The 14,061-nt window shown below is 55.7% G+C and overlaps 1 protein-coding gene across 3 annotated transcripts; it reads right to left on the bottom strand.

The window, feature by feature from the left end:
- Positions 1 to 5,356: 5,356 nt before the first annotated feature.
- Positions 5,357 to 12,971, bottom strand: ACP5 (acid phosphatase 5, tartrate resistant). 3 transcript variants are annotated; one of them, XM_086699023.1, is made up of 6 exons: positions 12,898 to 12,971; positions 7,679 to 7,766; positions 7,187 to 7,447; positions 6,850 to 6,977; positions 6,364 to 6,709; positions 5,357 to 5,974 (listed from the first exon to the last, which is right to left on the bottom strand). In XM_086699023.1, exons 3-6 carry the CDS (start codon positions 7,445 to 7,447, stop codon positions 5,702 to 5,704), a joined length of 1,008 nt encoding a protein of 335 aa, XP_086555149.1. In that variant the 5' UTR covers positions 7,679 to 7,766; positions 12,898 to 12,971; the 3' UTR covers positions 5,357 to 5,701. The 3 variants fall into 3 exon arrangements, with proteins under 3 accessions (XP_086555149.1, XP_086555148.1, XP_086555147.1); XM_086699022.1 differs by lacking the exon at positions 12,898 to 12,971 and adding an exon at positions 8,919 to 9,357; XM_086699021.1 differs by lacking the exon at positions 12,898 to 12,971 and adding an exon at positions 8,691 to 8,846.
- Between the last annotated feature and the right edge of the window lie 1,090 nt (positions 12,972 to 14,061).

The following is a 14,061-nucleotide window of genomic DNA, read 5'->3' as shown; positions in this document are numbered from 1 at the left end:
GCACCTTAAGGACTCTGTTGGAGTCGGGCGAGGAGAGAATAAGGCTTTACAGTTCCCACAGTTTAGGGGAGAGGCTGGACATAAACATAAAAGGCTCAATTACTACACCCTTCAGCTCAGCAGAGGAGAACGCATGGATCTCAGAGCATATGATGATGGAGGGGGCTGCCAAGCTAGTCTGAGGGGTTAGCGAAGGCTTCTCCGGGAGGCTGCCGCTCAGGTTGAAATCGAAGGCTGAGCGGGAGTTACACAGAAATTGCACCTGCAGAACCTCTGATGGAGGGAAGGAGAGAAGGGAACAGACACTCCCCTGTCTTGGAGCCCCTGGGGGCTCCCTCTCACTCAGATGAGGAAGGCGCAGGGAGAAGTCCAGGGTTGTGTTCTAGCCATGATTTTGGAGACGAGCAAAAGGAGGGATGGAACAGGCCCGTGGAAGAGGAGTCTGGAGGTCAGGTGAAGGATCTGGAAGTGATTTTGAGAGTCATTCACCTAGGGAGGTTATTTGAAGCCTTGGGGCCAGAGGAAGTCACCTGGTTTCAGGGTGAGGGGCAAAGTATAGCAAAAGAAGAGGGCTAAGAAGGAGACCAGGGGCACCCCAACCTTAGATGCTAGGAGGAGGAGTCAGCAAGCGACTGGGTAGGCCAGTGAGGTAGGGGGAGAGAGAGGTGGGTGATCTTTCCCAGAGCCTTGAGAAGAAGGTATTTCGAGACAGGGTGGTCAGCTGTGTCACCTGTGGTTGAGAGTTTGACTAAGACGTGGAAAGAGAATTGACTGTTGACCTTGCAAGTGTTTGGTCCCTGGTGACCTTGATAAGAGCCGTTTCCTGACAGTGGTCAGGAAAGTAATTTGGAAGATGTAGTTTAGGTCGAGCTATCTTCAGGGTGTCCCCTAGGGGGCAGTGTTACCCTTGGAACTGGCTCTACCGGACTCTTTTTTTTTCATTGCTCCTACAAACTTGTGCACACAGGAGGGATCGATTTGCTATTTACACTTAATAGTCAAAACACGTACAGGTAACTTTGGTTTTAGTAGTTACACAATTCGTAGTGCAACTCGGCCATAGTATTTATGGACTATCCCATATCTGCTCATGACTGTGGGGTTTGTTTCTTTCTCATTCTCTTTGTTCCTATTTCTCTCTCTCACTCTCTCCCACCGTCTTTCCTTCCCAGCTCTATTGAGATATGATTGGCAGACAATAAATCGCATGTAAACTTATGGAATTTCATGTTTTGACATACGTGTACACGCATGAAACCATCACCACAATTAAGATAGAGAATGTTTTGGGGTGCTTGGGTGGCTCAGTCGGTTAAGCGTTCGCCTTCGGCTCAGGTCATGATCTTGCAGGTTCGTGAGTTCAAGCCCGGCTTCCGGCTCTGTGCTGACAGCTCAGAGCCTGGAGCCTGCTTCCGATTCTGTGTCCCCCTCTCTCACTTCCCCTTCCCTGCTCGTGCTCGGTCTCTCTCTCTCTCTCTCTCTCTCTCAAAAGTAAATAAACATTAAAAAAAAAAAAGATAACGGATGTTTCCATCACCCCCCAAAACTTTCTTCGTGTCTCTCTGTAGTCCATTCCTTCCCCTGTGCCCAGCCCCTGGCATCAACTGACCTGCTTTCAGTTCCTTTATGTAGTTTTCAGAAAGTCATATGAACAGAATCGTACATTCTGCAGTCTTTTGAGTTTCGCTTGCTTTTGCTCAGCTGACTCAGCTGGAGACTTGTCCATGTCATGTCTATCAGTAGTCTGTCCCATTTTATCACTGAGTCGTAGCCCATCGTGTGGATGGACCACAGTTTGTTTCTCCTTGCACCTATGGATGGACGTGGGGGTTGTTGCCACTCCGGGGCAATCATGAACAGAGCTACCTTGAGCCATCTTATTCAGATGTGGATGTGCGCGTTCGACTCCCGTGGTGTTTTATTTCTGTATTCAAGCATGTGGTCCCTCTGGGTTTTATTTTTGTGTGTGTGGTCTGAAGGAGGATCAGGGCTCTGTCCTCTGGGGAAATTGACAAGGCAAATAACACCTTCCCCGCGAAACTGCAGCACCACCTTCCACCTGCCTCGCGGTCTCGTGTGTTCTCGAACTCGTTTCTGGATTTCCTGCGGACGTTTGCTCCGAGCTGGCGTCACGTTGCTCTGATGACCGTGCATTTTCGCCAGGCAGGTCTCACCTTATTTGTGGTTCTTGGCCTGCGAGGGTGTTGAGGGGGTGGCCTGACCTCCAGGACGAGCTGCCGGCTGCAAGAGGATGCCACTGCCGGTCCCGGCACCTGGGGTGAGGAGTGGAGTGGGGGAGATGATAACACCCATGATGGACGAGTCACAGCCGGTTGCTTGGGAAGAGTGAGAGGATATGAAAGCCTGTGGCTGGCCTTGAGAGTCTCTGGCATCCAGTTTTTTGAAGTTTACAAGGCATCTTTCTAACAATGGCTGCGTGCTAGCTGGCCTCGTCCCCCGGGCTGGATGGAACCCCTCTGAGCCCGAGTGTCCTCCCTGCTGTCTTCTTTTTGCTGTTCCTTGGGTCCCCAGCTGCCTGGTGCTTGTGCTTGGTACATGGCAACAGCACTTGGTCGTTGTGGAGAAGGGGGCCTGGGTGACAAGCCCGCTCCCTGCCTCTCGTTCCCTGTGTCAGCTTGGGTGGGTCACTTCTCCTTTCCACGTGCTGGGCCCTGTGAACAGGGACATTGGGCTAATGCCACGCTCCAGGCCCTGTGAACAGGGACGCTGGGCTGACTTCTGATTCAGATCCCTGCCCTGCCTGGAGCCTCTGAGTCAGTGGGAACAGGCAGGGTGGCTGCGAACCGCCTCGACTCTTGCGGTTCAGATCAAGGGTCTGCCACTTCCTGGGCATAACCTTGGGCACGTTACTTAATCTGTCGAGTTTCTGTAATGTCCTCAGAGAAGCAAGGATGATTCTGGCCCTTGCCTCATGGGTGAGGATTAGAAGCGATGGTGTTTTGGGGAGTAGAGCTCGGCTGGTAGTAGCAATCCCAGGAAGGAACTCGGGGCTGGCATTTTGGTAAGATAGCTTTGCTTAATTTTAACAGTTAACACATGCTCCCCGGGGTTGTATCTGCAACAGATTCAACAATATCAGCTTCTATAAAGTAGCGAATGGAAGGTGTCACACTCCCTGAGTTCCTCTCCCTAAAACTAACCTCAGTTACATTTTATCCGGGTTGCGATTTCATTTCACTCAGCTCAGGCTGACAGTTGGAGCCAAACAAGTGGGTCCCTGCCCTGTAGCGGCTGAAGTGACGGTTGAGGGAGGGGCCAAGGGAGCCACTGGGACCTGCCCTGCGCTGGGTGGCCCTGGCTGGCTGTGGGTGGGTGTTACTCAACTCCCTCCCAGAGGGGAACTGGGCTTGTCTGAAGCATTCAGCATCCACTGGAAGAAACAGGCCCTCATGCAGCTCTGCTTCTGGAAGTTTTCCTGCGTGCATACTTGCACAGATGTACAAAAAGCATGGGGCCAGGGGCACCCACTGCAGTTGGTTGGTAAGAGGGAAAGACTGGAATGGATTTCAGCAGGCCCGGCAAGGAGCCAGTGACATCAGGTGGAAGCTCCATGGCTGTCATAAAGAGGGACTCCTGGGGCACCTGGGGGGCTCAGTCAGTAGAGCATGTGACTCTTTATCTCAGGGTTATAAGTTCAAGCCCCATGTTAGATGTAGAGATTATTTAAAAATTTTTTTTTCAACGTTTTTTATTTATTTTTGGGACAGAGAGAGACAGAGCATGAACGGGGGAGGGGCAGAGAGAGAGGGAGACACAGAATCGGAAACAGGCTCCAGGCTCCGAGCCGTGAGCCCAGAGCCCGACGCGGGGCTCGAACTCACGGACCGCGAGATCGTGACCTGGCTGAAGTCGGACGCTTAACCGACTGCGCCACCCAGGCGCCCCTGTAGAGATTATTTAAAAATAAAACCTCGGGGTACCTGCGTGGCTCGGTCAGTTAAGCGTCCAACTCCGGCTCAGGTCATGATCTCGCGGTTCGTGTGTTTGAGCCCCGCGTCGGGCTCTGTGCTGACAGCTCGGAGCCTGGAGCCTGCTTCGGATTCTGTGTCTCCCTCTCTCTCTGCCCCTTCCCCACTCGTGCTCTATCTCTCAAAAATTAAAAACATTAAAAAAAAATTTTTTTTAAAAAGAAGGGCAGTCTTTGGGGAATATATCTGATGTATCCTACCAATCTGTCTGTACACATAGGAAATGAATGCATAGGGTCATTTATTGCAGCGGTGTTTGAGGACAGCAAAATTATTGGAAGCAATTCAGGTGGCCCTCGGTCGACGGCTGGTTCGGAGACCGTGGGTAGGCATACGGCAGGACCTCTGTAGCTGTGGAAAGAGCCAGAAGTTCCCCTGAGATCTGATGGGCAGATCTCCAGGTACAACAGACAGAAACAGCAGTGCGAAGTGAACCCATGGGCTATGTGAAATGCTTCAGTCTCGATTGTGGGGGTGGGCTTGTGGCTATGTGCCTTTGTCCACAGTCGACAGATTGCACACTCGCAATGTGTCAATCACACGTCCATAGCGCTGGTTTGAAAACAACAAAAAAAGCCGGGTGCAGATCAGTGGGCGAGGGGCGAACAAAACTTCACGTTTGCTTTTTATTTGAGTAGAGGAATCCTGGAAGGCAACAAAGCATTTATAAGAAAGTTGTTTCCTTCTGGAGAGGGGGACCGAAGTACAGGGAGGGAGGGAGGGAGATGTTTCACTTTTCCATAAACTTTAGATTTTTGATGTATGTGGCTGCATTACCAGTTCCATATCGGAGTGAACAAAAAGGAATCTTCTGTCACAAACAGCCGAGTCGTGGTTAGCAGAAAGAGCGTGCGCAGAACTGTGTGTGTATCGTGTTGTTTTGTGTAAAAGAAAAAGGTGGGGGGATGTTTTTATTACAGACGCATCCATTTGGGCAGGAAAGAAACAGTGATGGGGGGCCGCCTGGGGAGGTGGGCACAGAGGAGGAAGCCTTGATTCGTCTGGTAACCCTTTTGGTTTGGTCTATTTGTTTATTTATTTACTTATTTGGAGAGAGAGAGAGAGTGAGCAAGCAGGCGAAGGGAAAGAGAATTCTAAGCAGGTTCCGCGCTGCCAGTGCTGAGCCTGATGCGGGGCTCGAACCCACGAACTGTGAGATCGTGACCTGAGCCGAAATCAAGAGTCTGGATGCTCAACCGACTGAGCCCCCCGGGCGCCCCCTTTCGGTTCGGTCTTTACTTCAAATTGCCTCCACGCGTGAGGCCCGCTGAGCGACGAAGGGGCAGAACGGCCCCGGCACTCTCAGACCCACGGGTGATGTAACACGCCAGCGAGGGGAAGAGAGAGACGCCCGTGGCACGCGTGCAGCCTCTGCAACTATTTTTTTTATTGAATATTCGGCAGTGACAGGTGCTTGGTTCAGGAGAAAGCTTTCCCTCCCTGCCCCCCCACCCCCACCCCCACCCCCACCGCCTGGAGCTCAGGCTGGACAAGCTCGGCCACGGGGCACGGCACGCTGGCTGGTCCACGTGCCCACGATGCTTTCACAGACGCGGGCATCCTTGCCACAAGGGCCACCTGGCGCCACCGCTCCTCGTCTGTGGTTCTCCTTCTGCTCCGCCGCAGCTCCACAGGCCCGTGAGGAAGCCTGCCCACGGGCACGCGGCCCAGCGGGGCCCAGCCACCCGCCGGCAGGGAGGCCCCCCCCCGCCTCAGGCCCTAGAGTGGCGCACGCGTGGGTGCTCGGGCCTGGCTCGCCTCGGCAGTCTGGTCTTGAAGAGAGACTTGCCCGAGGCTTCGATGTAAGTGACGCTCATCTCTTTGGGGCTGATCTCCACGTAGGCAAAGCCCCCCAGCGAGTCCTCGGCCCCGTAGTGGAAGCGCAGGTAGCCGTTGGGGACCTTGCGCATATGCTTCCTCGAGGGGTCCATGAAGTTTCCGGCCCCGCTCAGCACGTAGCCCACGCCGTTCTCGTCCTGGAGGTACTGTGCATGGAGGGCGCAGGGTCAGGGTCAGCGGCCCCAGCCCCTCGATGAGGCTGACCACGGGCTTTGTGCCCCCCCTGTCTCGAATCCAGGGTCGGGTCTGTCCCCGACCACAGCGTCACCTCGGGGGCGAGGAGCAGAAACCCTCTGGGCCTCAGTTTCCTCCCCTGTAGCAATGGACTGATCCTGCTTCACAGCTAGAGAAGCGAATGAGCAACTAGCAGCTGGTATGACGGATTTCGGGAAACTTTGGGCTCTTTTCTGGTTAGACACCATACAGCTTGAGGGACATTTGGGAAACCGCCGGGTGGCAGGCCGATCCCGGTGTGCCGTGTGGCACGCCGGCTGGGCTGGGGGCCCCTTCCTCACCTCCCCCGCAGACCCCTCACCTGCAGGTTGTGGTCATGGCCGCACAGGTAGGCGGTGACCTTGTATGTGGCCAGCAGCGGCATCAGCTGCTTGACCAGGCAGCGGGTGGGCCCGTGCTCGGCGATGGACCACACGGGGTAGTGGCCGGCCACCAGCACATAGTCCTCCTTGGCCGCCGCCAGCTGCTTCTTGAGCCAGGACAGCTGCGTGCGGGCCAGCGCCACGTCACGGGGCCTCTCGGGCTGCTGGCTGAGGAAGTCGTCCGAGTTGCCGCACAGTGTCACCGTGTCCAGCATGAAGATGGCCACAGACACATTGGACCGTGGGACTTTGAAGCGCAGCCGGTAGTAAGGGCTGGGGAAGTTCCTGCGGAGGAGACAGAGGCACAGGGCGCCACCTCTTGAGCAGACGAGGCCCGGTTCGAGCCCTGGCTTCGGCTCTCGGCTCTCGGTCCCCCTGGGCGGGGCGGGGGGGGGGGGGTGCGGCATGGCTGGGGGCTGGCTCACCAGCGCTGAGAGATCCTGGAGTAGGCGATCTGCGCGGAGACGTTCCCCAGGTGGTCGTGGTTGCCAGCCAGCACGTACCAGGGCACGTTGCGGAGGGAGGAGGCAGAGAACACGTCCTCGAAGGTCTCCTGTGGCACACAGAAGGGACGCCCCACCCCCACCCCCAGGGTCAAGCAGCTACCCCGAGGCTCCCACCAAGTGAGGGGCCGAGGCCCAGGGAGACACGGAGCGCCCCAGGTGCGCGCAAGCGTCAGCTTCCCTCTGCCCTCCCCAGAGTCCCAAAGGTCGAGCGGCTTTTCCACGTATGACCCCCCACCCCCACTCCGGGGTCACACACCCGAAACCTCTTGTCGTTGGCGTCCTGCACGCCAGTGAAGTAGAAATTGTCCCCCAGGGACAGGATGAAGTCTGTGCCTAGGATCTGCACGGTCCTGGCAATCTCCTTGGCATTGGCCATTTCCCGGGCTGTGTAGAACGGGGCATTGGGGACTCCTCCCCAGTCACCCACAGCCACAAAGCGCAGGACTGGGTTGGCCCCGTCAGCCAGGGGGAGCACCAGTGAGGCTTGCAAGATGAGCAGTATAGTCTGTGTGTCCATCTGGGAGGGGAGAGACGGAGCCTGAGGGCCGGGGGCTGAGGCCTGGGCAGCAGGCCCGGGAGACCCCTGCGGGGCTGGCCCCGGGGAAAGCCTTGGGTGGGGCCCTAGTTCCCAGGACCTCAGGGCAGCAGGGCTGGGAGGGTCAGAGGGTAGGCGGGGCCCGGCCTGGGCCGGGGAAGGGTGGCCGTGCGGGCCCATTCCGGCCTCCCTCGTCCCACACCCCGCACTCACCCTGGGGGAGGCACAAGCCAGTCAGCCGGGGGCTCAGAGAGGCAGGTGAGCTCCTGGGCAGAACTGGCGGTCACTGAGGCTTTATTCCCTGGGGCGGACGGAAATGGATCATTAGTGAGGATGATGCAGTTTCTCCGCAGACTGTTCCAGAAGCCCTCCCCTTGGGTCATGTGAGCTTTGGAGTTCCCCAGTGCTGGACACGGGATTCGGGGTCGGGGGCTGGCCCACGTGCAGCCGCGCCTGCCCTCACGGCCTCTAAACGTGCCCACACGAGCTTGCTTGTGTCGTGGGCCCCGGGGCACCCGGTGAGGTGCGTGAGCTGGGTCTGGGGCTGAATGTGTGCACCCCAGCCCGACACCTCCTGTGCGTCCATGTGCTCTGGGGACGTGCTTGCTGCCTGTGCACGGGTGTGTCTGAGCTGTTTCCTGTGTGTAGCCAAGCGTGCCTGCCTGGGTCACATGTCTGCTGTGTGCCTGGGAGTCCTTTGTCCCTGTAGATGTGCGCACTGAGCCTGCAAGGCCCGGGTGGCGTGTCTGTGACATTCGCCTGGGCTCTAAAGTGGAACTTCGTGGGACGCCCATCTGTGTCCCCGTTCTGGGCCTGAGTCAGGTTGCGTGTGTTTGGGTTGAGTGTCTCACGTGAGTTGTGTGCCTGGTGGGTGATGTGTGTTTGACAACCTATGGGTTTGAGTCCCAGGGTCACCTCCCTCCCCCAAACGCCAGGGTCTCCCTTTTCCAGGAAGTCCTGCCCACACCTTCCCCTCCTCCCCACCCCCATTCCCCACAGGAGGAACCCAGGCGGGGAGGCAGCTGGTGACACACCTTGTGACCACTGATTTTTGACCCTCACACCCTCAGCGGCTGCCCGCAGCGCCCCCCCCCCACCGTGGCCGCTGCCCCTGAGAGTAGGCAGGCGCTTGGCCAGTGGGACCCCTGCCCTTGGAGCCCGTCTGACCTGCCCCTCACCTCCCTGCCTTCCTCCACCCGCCCTGATTCGTCCCCTGCGCACTCACGGCGGGTCCCTCCAGTCAGTTGCGAGGGCGCACTGGGGGGGGGGGGGGAACTCATCCAGCGCGGAGGTCACCTGCTCAGCGAGGTGAGGTGACCTGCCCCCGGTCACCCAGTGCGGGCTAGCCGGTTGTGCCTCCCGCCCCCGCAGTTCGGACAAACAGGAAGTGGGTCACCGGGGCAGGCGGAGCCCCCTCCCGCGGGGCCGTGGCGGAGGTCACGGCCGGTCTCACCTGCCGGCAGCGGGGCAGGCGGCGTCGCGGGGCCCGGACGGCTGGAGTGCGGGGCGCTCGCGGGCTGCCGGGCTTTGAGGAGGCGGCGGCCCTCTCCGCCCGGCCCGCGGGCCCCGGGCCAGCCCAGGTGATCCCCGGCGGGGAGGGCGGGCGCCTCGGCCTCCTGGGCTCGGGTGTCCTCCCGGGCCTGGCCCGCCGCCCCCGGAACCCTGCTGGGCCACCGAGCGCCGCCACGCCTCCTCCGGCGCAGGCAGCACGTCTGTAAAATGGGTTAGAGCACCCCGGGGGACGGCCCAGGCCCGCCGATTGGGCTGCAGCCCGGGCCGGGGCCGGGGCCGGGGCTCAGAGACCGAAGTTCCTCCCTCTGCCTCCCCGCCGCGCGGGCCGAGTCGCCCCCTTCCTCCCCACCTGGGGCGCCCACGGCCCTCGATCACTGGGTCGGGCCTCACCCTGGGCTGGGCCACCCTCTAGTGAGGAAGTTTGTCGTCTTCAGCCTCAGCTTCCTGGTCTTTAAAATGGGCGCGAGGAGGGCAGGGGCCCCGGGGTGGCTCACTGGGTTAAGCATCCCGCTCTTGATTTCCGCCCAGGTCAGGATCCCAGGGTCCTTCCGTGGAGCCCCGCTTGGGCTCCACGCTGAGCGTGGGGGGCCTGCTTAAGATGCCCTCTCTCTCCCTCTCCCTCTCTCTCTCTCTGCCCCCCTCCCCCGCTCTCTTTTTCAAAATAAATAAAATGGGCGTGAGGGCGGTAAAGTCAAATCTTCCCTTAAAGATTAATTCCAAATAGGGTAAGTTGAAATGCTCGGTCCCGCAGCTAGAACTCAACCCTTCCCGCCTCCTTTTCCATGTGGGTTGTACTCAGAAGAGGTAGTGACTTTCCTTCAAAGAATAAAGTGTGGCAAAGCAAAAGACAGGAACCTTACCGAGAAGACACCTGACAGACATCATCTTAACCAAATGGTCCAGGCTCACGTAAAAAAGTGTGCTTTGAAAATGGGCATGATCAGGGGCGCCTGGGTGGCTCAGTCGGGTAAGCGTCTGACATGATCGCACTGTTTGTGAGTTGGAGCCCTGCATCAGGTTCTGTACTGATGGCTCAGAGTCCGGAGCCTGCTTCGGATTCTGTGTCTCCCTCCCTCTCTGCCCCTCCCCTCCTTGTGCTCTCTCTCTCAAAAATAAACATTAAAAACATTTTTTTTAAAAATGAAAATGGGCATAATCCAAGGAAGGTAAAGTTTGATTGAACGGGCATTGAACACCCACTGTAATGCCCAGGACTGGCTGACTCAGCAGCAGTGAACAGGACAGACTGGAATTCCTGCCCTGTTGGGGCTGACATGCTAGGGAAATTCATACTCTAGCTGTTTGTTAATTGCTTTCCTTTCTTTGGGGGTGGGGTGGGGTGTTCTCTTTTCATTTTATATTCCATGTACTGTTTGGATTTTTGTTTGAAAAGTCTTGTTAATAGGAGCACCAAGGTGGCTCAGTCAGTTAAGCATCCAACTTCGGCTCAGGTCATGATCTCGTGGTTTGTGAGTTCAGCCCCCCATTGGGCTCTGTGCTGACAGCTCAGAGCCTGGAGCCTGCTTGGGATTCTGTGTCTCCCTCTCTCTCTGTCCCTCCCCTGCTTGCACTCATGCACGTGCATGCACACGCTCTCTCTCTCAAAGAAATAAACATTCAAAAAATTTTTAAGAAAAGTGTTGTCGGTGAAGAAAGAAAGGAAGAAAGAAAGAAAAAAGTCTTGTTATTTTACCAGCAGAAACCAATGCAGACTTCCTCTCACCATCCCTGTATGTTAAAATGTAAACTCAGGGGGCACCTGGGTGGCTCAGTTGGTTAAGCATCTGACTTCGGCTCGGGTCATGATCTCACAGCTCATGGGTTTGAGCCCACCACATGTGGCTCTGTGCTGACAGCTCAGAGCCTGGAGCCTGGGACCTGCTTTGGATTCTGTGTCTCCCTGTCTCTCTGCTCCTCCCCTGCTCTCAAAAGTACATAAACATTAAAAATTAAAAAAAAAAAAAGTAAATTCAGGAAACAAAGACCTCACTCCAGATTCAGGGCAATGGGTGTTTTCTGGGGAGACCACAAGACAATGCAGTTGGGGCTGGGGACGAGGGGGATTGGGGAGGTAGGTTCTATTTTATCCCTACTGTTTTCTTTTACCAAAAAAGGGGGGGGGGAAATTACCCAAAGCATTTAGGACTAAGTGTTAACATTCACTTTTTTTTTTTTAAGTTGATTTATTTATTTTGAGAGAGAGGGAGAGACAGATCCCAAGCAGGCTCTGCTCTGTCAGTGCAGAGCCCGACTCAGGATTCGAACTCATGAACTGTGAGATCATGACATGAACCGAAACCAAGAGTCTGTCACTTAACCGACTGAGCCACGCAGGCGCCCCAACGTTTGTTTCTTTATGTGGAGGGCACAGGGGTTTTAGGAGCTATCTTCTCTGCTTTCTGTGTGTGTGTGTATTTTTTTTAAGTTTATTTATTTTGAGAGAGAGAGAGAGAGAAATGAGTGCAGTGGGGGAGGGGCAGAGATAGAGGGAGAGAGAATCTGAAACAGGCTCTGCACTGTTAATGAAGAGCCCGATGTGGGGCTTGAACTCAGGCACCGGGAGATCATGACCTGAGCCAAAGTAGGATGCTTAACCGACTGAGCCACCCCGGCGCCTCTGTTTATGTATTTAGTGTGAGATCACACAAAATTATCGTTATTATCTTTTTGTAACACGTGGTCTTTATAAAAAAGTTACAAAATATTGAACAATAGAAAGAAAATATGACACTCGCCAGTGACACTCTTGCCCAGAGAGTTACTACCCATTAATTTTTTTTCTGTCAATTTTTTTTTTCAACGTTTATTTATTTTGGGGACAGAGAGAGACAGAGCATGAACGGGGGAGGGGCAGAGAGAGAGGGAGACACAGAATCGGAAACAGGCTCCAGGCTCCGAGCCATCAGCCCAGAGCCTGACGCGGGGCTCGAACTCACGGACCGCGAGATCGTGACCTGGCTGAAGTCGGACGCTTAACCGACTGCGCCACCCAGGCGCCCCTCTGTCAATTTTTCTATGCCCACGTTTGTCTTCAGAAAAATGAGATACTAGTGAGACTTACCATTCTATAGCTTTTTCAAATGTTAACATTTCCTATATTTTTTTAAATGAGAAAAATGCAAAAGCTTGGGCACACGATGAACTAAACCAGACTCAGGGGCGCCTGGGTGGCTCAGTCGGTTAAGTGTCCGACTCTTGGTTTCAGCTCAGGTCCTGATCTCACAGTCGGTGAGATCGTTCGCGAGATCGAGCCCTGCATCGGGGTCTGCGCTGACAGCGTGGAGGTTGCTTGGGATTCTCTCCCCCGCCCCTGCCCCTCCCCCACTCGCATGCACACGCTCCCGCTCTCTCTCTCTCTCAAAAATAAATCAATTGGGGCGCCTGGGTGGCTCAGTCGGTTGAGCGTCCGACCTCGGATCAGGTCATGGTCTCGCTGTTCGTGGGTTCAAGCCCCACGTCGGGCTCTGTGCTGACGTCTCAGAGCCCGGAGCCTGCTTCGGATTCTGTGTCTCCCTCTCTCTCTGCCCCTCCCCTGCTCACGCCCTCTCTCTCTCTCTCTCTCTCTCAGGAATAAATAAAGATAAAAAAAGTTTAAGATAAATAATGAATGAATAAACTTTTAAAAATTACACAAAATAAACCAGGCTTTGTGCTGAGCATGTAACGGGACCTCACGCATTCCTGGCTTTATGTCTCTGGTCACCTCCTGCGCTCTCAATGAGCTCTGATCCTTCCACCGGCCCTGCCGAGCCCTGTTCTGCAGATTTTCTGTGGCGGTGGATGGGGACTTGGCTCACTCCCGCCTTGCTTCCCAACACCAACGTCAATCCCATGGTTGAGTTCCTCCTTTGACTTCTGGAAGCCCTGCCCCCCCACCCCTTCCCCTCTCTCCTTGCAGCCACACTCCTGCGGCCTCTCACCCTTCCTGGAACAGAAGCTCACTCCGACCTCAGGGCCTTGGCTCTGGCCATTCCGCCTGCTACAAGGCTCTTTCTTCCCCAGATATGCCGGGTGGGGACTCCCCCCCCCCCGCCCCCCCATCGTGTTCAAGTTCCTGTAACTTCACTAAAACGCACCCCGCCCCCACCTGACTCCTTTCACCCTCCCTAGCCCTTATCACTCTGCCTGCCTGACACACCACACACCTGTTTATCTTGTTTTCTGTCTGTCTCCCTCCCAGAACGAGCTCTTTGGGGACAAGAACTTCCTTGGTCTTGATCACGGCTACGTCTCTGGCATCTAGAATCTGGAACACACAAGGGCTGTTTCCGGGGAATTATTTGGGGAATGGTGGAATGAAGGAATGCCCTTTTCGGACACACCCTTCCCTCCTGTCTGCACGCAGCCTCCCCCCCTGCTCTCCTGGCCTCATCTCTCCAGTGGGTTCCACCAGATCTCTTACAGCTGGCTTCAGGTCTAACCTTGTTGTTGTTTATAATCCACCCGGGACACAACTCTTGGAGATATTTCATTGACCCCCGATTACATTCTGCGTCCTGCTCCTGTCTAGGTCACAGTGCTCAAGTCACTCTAAGGACAACTAATTCTCACCACAGGGCCTTTGCACTTGCCTTTCCCTCCACCGGGCCAGTCTCCCTCATCTTGTTATTGAGCACTTGGCTCAAATGCCACCTCCTCAGACTATCCTGACCTCTTGGCTCGGTTAGCAGCCCCATCACCCACTCCCCTGATCTCTACTGTTGCCAACCACCCCTCCCCGCCTCCCCACTGGGCGTTCCCATGAAAACAGATCTGAATGGACAACGGGACATTCGGTGGGGGCGGATGGGGGCACAGTGTTAGCATTCCTTCTGACAAGAGCAGGTCAGCGAAGGGAGGTGTGCACCAGACTGCCATGGGTAAAGGGGACACCGGAACAAGATCCTGGAGCCATGGAGTGTGGACCTGCTCTGGAGGTGACAGGTTTGGAGGATGGGTCCTGAGCTGCGTCTTTACAAGATCAGTCTGGAAACAAGCAAGACAAAGACAGATCTGTGTGTGTATCATCTATTTGTTTATATCGATTCATGTCTAATTTAGCAGTCTATGCATCCATTTGTCTATTTCTCTATCTCGACTTTATC

Source organism: Puma concolor, chromosome A2 (assembly GCF_028749965.1).
Source record: "Puma concolor isolate L17-30 chromosome A2, mPumCon1.1.hap2, whole genome shotgun sequence".
Classification (NCBI taxonomy): Eukaryota; Metazoa; Chordata; class Mammalia; order Carnivora; family Felidae; genus Puma; species Puma concolor.
The sequence above is the reverse complement of the archived record's forward strand: the minus strand, read 5'-3'. Positions and strand labels throughout refer to the sequence as shown.